Raw genomic sequence first — 11,158 nt, forward strand, 5'->3', positions numbered from 1 at the left:
CCCATATTTAGGATGTCATATAAATGCAGGACTGAGAATACAAAGTGAATGCGAAGCATTAAGGGCAGTGCAGTGCATTACTTGATAAAAGTTAACCAATAAATCACTATTTTCAGAAGGGAGGTAGTGTCAGGACTGTCTAAACGTAATGTCCATGTTTCCTCCAGGGCGACTTGATGCAGAAAGAGAAACAGAATCAGCAGCTGTTGAGGAAGCTCCAGCAGATGCAGGAGGATCACGCAGCCGTCCAGCAGAAGAGGGCTGAGGAAATATCAGCACTACAGGAGGAGACCCAGAGAATCACACAGAGCAAGCAGGTAGAGAAACGGCCGGCAAGATCTTCTGAAGCGTTTCTGTGGTTCTGCAGCTCAGACTTACGACTGCGCTTGTGTTCAGATCGCCAGCGCAGAGCTCGCCATGTTCCAGCAGAAACTAGAGGAGGAGGTCAGGAAAGACCAGCAGGAGAAGAAGGAGAACCAGGAGACTCTGAAGAACCTGAAGATGGAGATCAAAGAACTGACAGATTTACATGAAAGGTCAGACACGCATTCAGAAACAGACATGATATATTGTGAATGATCAACACAGGATTCACACAAATACTACCTGTACATACTTGGTCACTCACTTACACACACACACACACCCTCAGCCGCTAATGTACTGCTGAATGAAACTGTTGTTTTCTCTAGTTACTCCAGAGACATCAGTGCCAAGAATAAAGAGTATCAGACTGAACTTGAGCGATTCCTTGACATCAAGTGAGTGAAAATATACAACATTTAGACAACGCATGTCCTGTGTGTAACATCTACTGCAGTAACACCTGTCCTGTGTGTGTAACACGTCCTGTGTGTAACATCTATTGCAGTAACACCTGTCCTGTGTGTGTAACACGTCCTGTGTGTAACATCTATTGCAGTAACGCGTGTCCTGTGTGTAACATTACTGCAGTAACACCTGTCCTGTGTGTATAACATGTCCTGTGTGTAACATCTATTGCAGTAACGCGTGTCCTGTGTGTAACATTACTGCAGTAACACCTGTCCTGTGTGTATAACATGTCCTGTGTGTAACATCTTTTGCAGTAACGCGTGTCCTGTGTGTAACATCTACTGCAGTAACGCCTGTCCTGTGTGTGTAACATGTCCTGTGTGTAAAATCTATTGCAGTAACGCGTGTCCTGTGTGTAACATTACTGCAGTAATACCTGTCCTGTGTGTATAACATGTCCTGTGTGTAACATCTACTGCAGTAACACCTGTCCTGTGTGTAACATCTATTGCAGTAACGCGTGTCCTGTGTGTAACATCTACTGCAGTAACACCTGTCCTGTGTGTAACATCTACTGCAGTAACACCTGTCCTGTGTGTAACATCTACTGCAGTAACACCTGTCCAGTGTGTAACGCCCTGTGTGTAACATCTACTGCAGTAACACCTGTCCAGTGTGTAACGCCCTGTGTGTAACATTGCTGCAGTAACACCTGTCCTGTGTGTAACAATCTACTGCAGTAACGCCTGTCCTGTGTGTAACATCTATTGCAGTAACGCGTGTCCTGTGTGTAACATTACTGCAGTAACACCTGTCCTGTGTGTATAACATGTCCTGTGTGTAACATCTACTGCAGTAACGCGTGTCCTGTGTGTAACATCTACTGCAGTAACGCCTGTCCTGTGTGTGTAACATGTCCTGTGTGTAAAATCTATTGCAGTAACGCGTGTCCTGTGTGTAACATTACTGCAGTAATACCTGTCCTGTGTGTATAACATGTCCTGTGTGTAACATCTACTGCAGTAACACCTGTCCTGTGTGTAACATCTATTGCAGTAACGCGTGTCCTGTGTGTAACATCTACTGCAGTAACACCTGTCCTGTGTGTAACATCTACTGCAGTAACACCTGTCCTGTGTGTAACATCTACTGCAGTAACACCTGTCCAGTGTGTAACGCCCTGTGTGTAACATCTACTGCAGTAACACCTGTCCTGTGTTTAACACGTCTTGTGTAACACGTCCTGTGTGTAACATCTACTGCAGTAACACCTGTCCTGTGTGTAACACCCTGTGTGTAACATCTACTGCAGTAACACCAGTCCAGTGTGTAATGCCCTGTGTGTAACATCTACTGCAGCAGCACCTGTCCAGTGTGTAACGCCCTGTGTAACATCTACTGCAGTAACACCTGTCCAGTGTGTAACGCCCTGTGTGTAACATCTACTGCAGTAACACCTGTCCTGTGTGTAACGCCCTGTGTGTAACATCTACTGCAGTAACACCTGTCCTGTGTTTAACACGTCCTGTGTGTAACGCCCTGTGTGTAACATCTACTGCAGTAACACCTGTCCTGTGTTTAACACGTCCTGTGTGTAACGCCCTGTGTGTAACATCTACCGCAGTAACACCTGTCCTGTGTGTAACGCCCTGTGTGTAACATCTACTGCAGTAACACCTGTCCTGTGTTTAACAGGTCCTGTGTGTAACGCCCTGTGTGTAACGTCTACTGCAGTAACACCTGTCCTATGTGTAACACCCTGTGTGTAACATCTACTGCAGTAACACCTGTCCTGTGTTTAACACGTCCTGTGTGTAACGCCCTGTGTGTAACATCTACCGCAGTAACACCTGTCCTGTGTTTAACACGTCCTGTGTGTAACGCCCTGTTTGTAACATCTACTGCAGTAACACCTGTCCTGTGTTTAACACGTCCTGTGTGTAACGCCCTGTGTGGAACATCTACTGCAGTAACACCTGTCCTGTGTGTAACACCCTGTGTGTAACATCTACTGCAGTAACACCTGTCCAGTGTGTAACGCCCTGTTTGTAACATCTACTGCAGTAACACCTGTCCAGTGTGTAACGCCCTGTTTGTAACATCTACTGCAGTAACACCTGTCCTGTGTTTAACACGTCCTGTGTGTAACGCCCTGTGTGTAACATCTACCGCAGTAACACCTGTCCTGTGTGTAACACCCTGTGTGTAACATCTACTGCAGTAACACCTGTCCAGTGTGTAACGCCCTGTTTGTAACATCTACTGCAGTAACACCTGTCCAGTGTGTAACGCCCTGTTTGTAACATCTACTGCAGTAACACCTGTCCTGTGTTTAACACGTCCTGTGTGTAACGCCCTGTGTGTAACATCTACCGCAGTAACACCTGTCCTGTGTGTAACACCCTGTGTGTAACATCTACTGCAGTAACACCTGTCCAGTGTGTAACGCCCTGTTTGTAACATCTACTGCAGTAACACCTGTCCTGTGTTTAACACGTCCTGTGTGTAACGCCCTGTGGTAACATCTACTGCAGTAACACCTGTCCAGTGTGTAACGCCCTGTGTGTAACATCTACTGCAGTAGCACCTGTCCTGTGTGTAACGCCCTGTGTGTAACATCTACTGCAGTAACACCTGTCCTGTGTTTAACACATCCTGTGTGTAACGCCCTGTGTGTAACATCTACTGCAGTAACACCTGTCCTGTGTTTAACACGTCCTGTGTGTAACGCCCTGTGTGTAACATCTACCGCAGTAACACCTGTCCTGTGTGTAACGCCCTGTGTGTAACATCTACTGCAGTAACACCTGTCCAGTGTTTAACAGGTCCTGTGTGTAACGCCCTGTGTGTAACGTCTACTGCAGTAACACCTGTCCTATGTGTAACACCCTGTGTGTAACATCTACTGCAGTAACACCTGTCCTGTGTTTAACACGTCCTGTGTGTAACGCCCTGTGTGTAACATCTACCGCAGTAACACCTGTCCTGTGTTTAACACGTCCTGTGTGTAACGCCCTGTTTGTAACATCTACTGCAGTAACACCTGTCCTGTGTTTAACACGTCCTGTGTGTAACGCCCTGTGTGGAACATCTACTGCAGTAACACCTGTCCTGTGTGTAACACCCTGTGTGTAACATTACTGCAGTAACACCTGTCCAGTGTGTAACGCCCTGTTTGTAACATCTACTGCAGTAACACCTGTCCAGTGTGTAACGCCCTGTTTGTAACATCTACTGCAGTAACACCTGTCCTGTGTTTAACACGTCCTGTGTGTAACGCCCTGTGTGTAACATCTACCGCAGTAACACCTGTCCTGTGTGTAACACCCTGTGTGTAACATCTACTGCAGTAACACCTGTCCAGTGTGTAACGCCCTGTTTGTAACATCTACTGCAGTAACACCTGTCCTGTGTTTAACACGTCCTGTGTGTAACGCCCTGTGTGGAACATCTACTGCAGTAACACCTGTCCTGTGTGTAACACCCTGTGTGTAACATCTACTGCAGTAACACCTGTCCTGTGTGTAACATCTACTGCAGTAACACCTGTCCTGTGTTTAACACGTCCTGTGTGTAACGCCCTGTGTGTAACATCTACCGCAGTAACACCTGTCCAGTGTGTAACACGCCCTGTGTGTAACATCTACCGCAGTAACACCTGTCCAGTGTGTAACGCCCTGTTTGTAACATCTACTGCAGTAACACCTGTCCTGTGTTTAACACGTCCTGTGTGTAACGCCCTGTGTGGAACATCTACTGCAGTAACACCTGTCCTGTGTGTAACACCCTGTGTGTAACATCTACTGCAGTAACACCTGTCCTGTGTGTAACATCTACTGCAGTAACACCTGTCCTGTGTTTAACACGTCCTGTGTGTAACGCCCTGTGTGTAACATCTACCGCAGTAACACCTGTCCAGTGTGTAACACGCCCTGTGTGTAACATCTACCGCAGTAACACCTGTCCAGTGTGTAACACGCCCTGTGTGTAACATCTACCGCAGTAACACCTGTCCAGTGTGTAACACGCCCTGTGTGTAACATCTACTGCAGTAACACCTGTCCTGTGTTTAACACGTCCTGTGTGTAACGCCCTGTGTGTAACATCTACCGCAGTAACACCTGTCCAGTGTGTAACACGCCCTGTGTGTAACATCTACCGCAGTAACACCTGTCCAGTGTGTAACACGCCCTGTGTGTAACATCTACCGCAGTAACACCTGTCCAGTGTGTAACATGCCCTGTGTGTAACATCTACCGCAGTAACATCTGTCCAGTGTGTAACACGCCCTGTGTGTAACATCTACCGCAGTAACACCTGTCCAGTGTGTAACACGCCCTGTGTGTAACATCTACCGCAGTAACATCTGTCCAGTGTGTAACACGCCCTGTGTGTAACATCTACCGCAGTAACATCTGTCCAGTGTGTAACACGTCCTGTGTGTAACATCTACTGCAGTAACACCTGTCCTGTGTGTAACATCTACTTTAGTAACACCTGTCCTGTGTGTAACATCTGCAGTAACACTTGTCCCGTGTGTAACGTGTGTCCTGCAGTAACCAGTGTGCGACCGAGCGGTTGAGTCTAGAGGAGGAGATCAAGCGGTTCAGAGACGCGTGTGTGAAAGCGCAGAGGAGATCCATGGCGGCTCAGGTGAGATTTCAGCATCAGCTGATGTTTTTATCGCCTGGCGCTGCAGTGAGGCTGATGTGTGTGTGTGTGTGTGTGTTCAGCTATGTGTCCTGCAGAGCCGACGGGAACACGCACTGCGGCGGCTGATGATGAGCATCTCCGAAGGCCAGATGATAGTCAAACACATGACGGAGGCGTCGCTCAGGTACGGTGCAGGATTCACACACAGATTCAGAATTGTGCTGTACTCGTGTGTGTGTGTGTGTGTCTAATGATGGTTTGTGCTGCAGCTTCCCCTGCGCTGCGCTGCTGTCAGCCATAGACGACTGGAAGAGACACGTGTGTGACACGGAGGACAGAGTCAACAGGACTCAGGTGAACTTCCTTTTGTTTCTCACCACAGCACACTGATTCACTGCCAGTTTACATTCAATAGTGATTCGTTTGTGTGTGTATATATCAGGTAGACTACAAGGAGAAAACAGTCTTAATTCAAGCTCTATATACAGCGAACCTGTTAGTCACTACATTACTTTATTACATATTAATACTGTATTACAAACAATATTACATAGTTTAAAATTAACAACTTTTGAATTGCACATATGGCAGGTTTTGATGTTTATTTGCTGCTGTAACTAGTAGTAAAGAGGAAAAGATGATCGGCTCATCTGTCACACACATTAAACACACATTTGAGTGAATTTACTGATGAAACTGACAGAATTTGAAAGATGAGACTGTTTAATTTCAGAAGTATCAAAGATTATTGGATGGCAGGAGCTACAGATAATGTTTGTTTAATGATGTTTTCTGCAGATGTTACCCAGTATATAATAATATTCTGCATGTTTGGTGTCAGATGAAGGTGTTGTCCGTCAGTGTTTGTGAAACTCGTTTGAACGGTTTGTTTCAGGTGGAGTTTGAGGCACAGATGGATGAGCTGAAGAAGGGCACTCGACTGTGTTCACTGCCTGAGATCTGTGTTCCCAGCGTTCCCACTGCGCCCGCACTGCCGGTGAGAGCTCGGGTCGTGACCTCATCGTCATGTTCGGTTCTGGGTTCACTGTGAATCTCGTCAGCAGTGTTTGTGGCGTAATGTTCATGTGTGTGTCACAGAAGAGCACGTGTCCCGTGTTTTCTGCAGTGTAACTGATATCTCCTGTTGATTTATTGGATGTTTGTGCTGCTTATATCAGGGTTCATACAAGCTGTACTTGAATTTGAGTTTTTGAAATTGAAGTCCAGGAAAACCCTTAAACAGCCATGTATATGAAAAGGTACTTGAAACGTGCTTGAATTATTCAAAGGCAAAATATGTAAAAATTTGTGTTTAATTTTATTGAAAAAACAAAGTTTTCACACAAAATCAATGCTGCAACCCATCTGATGTAGATATAGAGACATTTTGCATGGCTGTGAGTGTGATATCGCTCAAATATCCAAGTATATGATACGCTTTCATTCTTCAGGAGAAAAATGAATCTCATATTCATGAGAAAAAAATGTTGTTTTTTTGTTGTTGTTTTTGGTTATTTCTGAATGTAGAAAAATGATGTGTACAATTTCCTGGTAATGGAGATTATGCCACAGATGCTTTTCACACTGAAAGGCAGATCAGTCCCTTATGAAGGCGCAGTGACTGATGGGTAATTCTTGTGTCCTGCAGGCGATTCCTCCGGTTCCTCAGTCCGGTTCCCAGTTCTACGGGCCGTACGGGTCACTGCCGCCCCCCCGCACCCCCACGCCCACCGGACGGGCCACTCCTCAGCCCCCCGAGAGGCTGGACGAGCCGCCGCCCCGCCGGGCCCCGAACACACAGCCCCTGACGGTGTACGAGCGGCTCCTGGAGCGCCTCAGCATGATGTTCCCGCATTACAACAGGTGCGGCTCCACTCAAAGCATTAGCTTTAGCTGCACTCACACTAGGGCTGGGTAAAAATATCGATTCATCAATGCATTGCAATTATTTGTTTGTCAATTCAATATCGATTCATCAAATCCTATGAATCGTTTCAGCCCACCGGCCAGTGGCGGCGCTGTGGGCAAAACTCTAGTGAGAGCGTTCAGCGTTGTACAAGACGCGCTTTACCAAAACAGCAAGATGACGGACAGCAGCTGCACTCCGTTCAAGCCTGCACCGCCAACCAGGGACGTCGCTAGGCCTATTTTAGGGGGGCTGAAGCTACCTCAAAATGTTCCTAAGCCCCCCTAAATGATAATAAGAACAATAAGTCTCCGGGAGTCTCCCGCATATTGATAGCGGCTCCCTGATGTCCGCAAATTAATTAAAATCTCCCGAAATCTAGAGCTCGCGAGCTCCGAACCGCGTAGCGCACGCACGACAGAGAGGAAGCGAGAGTCCTTGCGTGTGTGTGTGAATGTGCGCGCGTGTGCCTCACAAAGGCATTTTTTTTATGAGTATGCACATTTTGTGTTTCTGTTTACATTTTTTTGATAACTTGAATGTATAGGAAGAAAGAAATATACTTTCTATTACAGTTACATGCACTTTAGAGGTGTGTTAATAAAGCACCTGTTTGTTACAGTTGTGGTTTGTTTTCAACACATGTACTGTATTGTACACTTTGTTCTGCTAAATAAACCATGACAGGAAACATGCTAGGGTCAATTTGTTCTTAAACATTGATAATACTGCACACATTATTTAAAAATATACTCAGGTACTTAATTACTTATGTATTTACTAATTATTGAATCGATATCGAAGCCAATAAATCAATATCGAATCGAATCGAAGCCTCAAGAATTGAAATCGAATCGAATTGTGAAATTCCTAACAATACCCAGCCCTGGCACTCATAGCATTAGCTTTAGCTGCACTCACAGCATTAGCTTTAGCTACACTCACAGCATTAGCTTTAGCTACACTCACAGCATTAGCTTTAGCTGCACTCATAGCATTAGCTTTAGCTGCACTCACAGCATTAGCTTTAGCTACACTCACAGCATTAGCTTTAGCTACACTCACAGCATTAGCTTTAGCTGCACTCACAGCATTAGCTTTAGCTGCACTCACAGCATTAGCTTTAGCTGCACTCACAGCATTAGCTTTAGCTGCACTCACAGCATTAGCTTTAGCTGCACTCACAGCATTAGCTTTAGCTGCACTCACAGCATTAGCTTTAGCTGCACTCACAGCATTAGCTTTAGCTGCACTCACAGCATTAGCTTTAGCTGCACTCACAGCATTAGCTTTAGCTGCACTCACAGCATTAGCTTTAGCTGCACTCACAGCATTAGCTTTAGCTGCACTCACAGCATTAGCTTTAGCTGCACTCACAGCATTAGCTTTAGCTGCACTCACAGCATTAGCTTTAGCTGCACTCACAGCATTAGCTTTAGCTGCACTCACAGCATTAGCTTTAGCTGCACTCACAGCATTAGCTTTAGCTGCACTCACAGCATTAGCTTTAGCTGCACTCACAGCATTAGCTTTAGCTGCACTCACAGCATTAGCTTTAGCTGCACTCACAGCATTAGCTTTAGCTATACTTACAGCATTAGCTTTAGCTGCACTCACAGCATTAGCTTTAGCTGCACTCACAGCATTAGCTTTAGCTGCACTCACGGCATTAGCTTTAGCTGCACTCACGGCATTAGCTTTAGCTGCACTCACAGCATTAGCTTTAGCTGCACTCACAGCATTAGCTTTAGCTGCACTCACAGCATTAGCTTTAGCTGCACTCACAGCATTAGCTTTAGCTGCACTCACAGCATTAGCTTTAGCTGCACTCACGGCATTAGCTTTAGCTGCACTCACGGCATTAGCTTTAGCTGCACTCACAGCATTAGCTTTAGCTGCACTCACAGCATTAGCTTTAGCTGCACTCACAGCATTAGCTTTAGCTGCACTCACAGCATTAGCTTTAGCTGCACTCACAGCATTAGCTTTAGCTACACTCACAGGGTGCTTCTCAATATCCCTCCTCGTCTCCTCGCTCCTCTGTCCTCCATCCTATGACCCAGAAACCAATCGAGCACAGCCATCTTGAAGGACATCTCAATTCTCTAATTGCACCGCGAGGAGTCGAGGATCGAGGAGTGAGGAGCTTCCAGAGGAGTCATGAGCGAGGATACACGGGTGCATCCTATGCGGAAGTGTTTTATAGACTAAACGTGACGCACATTCTCCTCCCCCTTCACATCGGTCACAAGCTTTTTAAATTATACTTTCTCTTGCAGTTTATATAAACCACACATCTCACATATTTCAACAGGGTATCTTGCTTTATCATTATTCATTATGAATTTCTTAAATAAACAAACTTCAACAACATGAGGGCAGATCCTTTGAGCGCTGCTGATGACGCTATGAAGTGACGCTCGAGTGATCACGTATTCCAATGTATAAAAAAAGCTTTCATTCTTCCTCCGTCCTCGTTTTCCTTCCTTGCGTCCTTCCCTCGCATCCTACAGGGGGTGGGGCTGAGACGCGAGGAAAGGAATTAGCATTAGCGGACACTGAAGACTGGAGTAATGATGCTGAAAATTCAGCTTTGATCACAGGAATAAATTACACTTTACTATATATTCACATAGAAAACAGCTGATTTACACTGGAATAATATTTGATCAAATAAACACAGCTTTGGTGATCAGTAGAGACAGTAATGGCTCCAGACTGTAGAGTTAGTGATGGTCAGGTGTTTTAGTGTAACAGCGGTGTGTGTGTGTGTGTGTGTGTGTGTGTGTGTGTGTGTGTGTGTGTTTCCACAGGCTGGTTTTGAACAAGTTCATTCAGGAGGTTCGCTCGTCCAGCGGAGGCGCTCTCGACTCGCTGACCTATGATGATGTCATCAACCGCGTGGCTCAGCTGATCCTGGACCATCAGGAGAACACGCGTGTGCGTGAACAGCTCTCTCTCTCTCTCTCTCTCTCTCTCCCTCTCTCTCTCTCTCTCTCTCTCTCTCTCTCTCTCTCTCTCTCTCTCTCTCTCTCTCTCTCCCTCTCTCTCTCTCTCTCTCTCTCTCTCTCCCTCTCTCTCTCTCTCTCTCTCTCCCTCTCTCCCTCTCTCTCAAATTCAATTCAATTCAATTCAAAGGGGCTTTATTGGCATGAAAGTTTTTGAAACAATGTTGCCAAAGCATATACAAAATATACAAATAAAATATATATATTATATATATATATATATACACATACATATATATATACATATACATATACATATACACAAACATTTAACACAATGTCTGGATATATTTGTGTTTGTGTGTCGGTCACTCACTGCCCCTCAGGTTGTGGCATGTTTGTACATATTTGGCAGCAAGATAAGTTCTGTCTCCTTCTCCCAGGATAAAGTTTAATTTAGAAATTTCATTCAGGTCTTTGAAATTTGGGATTATATAGTTAAATTTGTTAAAGTAAAGGTTCCTTGTGTCTTTGAACGCTTTACATTGTAGGAGAAAGTGCATCTCTGTCTCAACCTCACCTGTCAAACAGCGATCACATGTTCTGTTTTCTTTTGGTTGCCATGATTTTTTGTGTCTTCCTGTTTCAATTGCCAATGTGTGATCACTGAGCCTGTACCTGGTTAGGATCTGTCTCTGCTTTCTATCTCTGACAGTAGAGAGATATTCTGCTAATTTATAATCTCTTTTTAGGGTCAGATAACATTCTAGTCTACTTTGGCTTTTAGTTTCTTCTTTCCAATGTTCCAGATAGGTTTCTTTGCATTGTGCTATGATTTGCTTGACTCTGATTGGTGTTTGTAAGGCAGTGTTGTTCT

General features: G+C 45.2%; 1 protein-coding gene across 7 annotated transcripts in view; it reads left to right on the forward strand.

Moving 5' to 3' along the window:
* ttc3 (tetratricopeptide repeat domain 3) overlaps positions 1-11,158 on the forward strand; it is a 66,536-nt gene that overhangs the window by 48,957 nt on the left and 6,421 nt on the right. For all 7 annotated transcript variants that reach the window (XM_077245503.1, XM_077245506.1, XM_077245502.1 and 4 more), the window contains 9 exons: positions 168-317; positions 397-536; positions 693-761; positions 5,331-5,427; positions 5,508-5,611; positions 5,697-5,781; positions 6,323-6,424; positions 7,076-7,290; positions 10,147-10,273. In XM_077245503.1, coding sequence (XP_077101618.1) covers positions 168-317; positions 397-536; positions 693-761; positions 5,331-5,427; positions 5,508-5,611; positions 5,697-5,781; positions 6,323-6,424; positions 7,076-7,290; positions 10,147-10,273 — 1,089 coding nt within the window. The remainder of the gene's footprint in view (positions 1-167; positions 318-396; positions 537-692; positions 762-5,330; positions 5,428-5,507; positions 5,612-5,696; positions 5,782-6,322; positions 6,425-7,075; positions 7,291-10,146; positions 10,274-11,158) is intronic.

Source organism: Siphateles boraxobius, unplaced genomic scaffold, assembly GCF_051911475.1.
Source record: "Siphateles boraxobius isolate OS27281-9 unplaced genomic scaffold, OSU_SipBor_1 265, whole genome shotgun sequence".
In the NCBI taxonomy this organism is placed as follows: domain Eukaryota; kingdom Metazoa; phylum Chordata; class Actinopteri; order Cypriniformes; family Leuciscidae; genus Siphateles; species Siphateles boraxobius.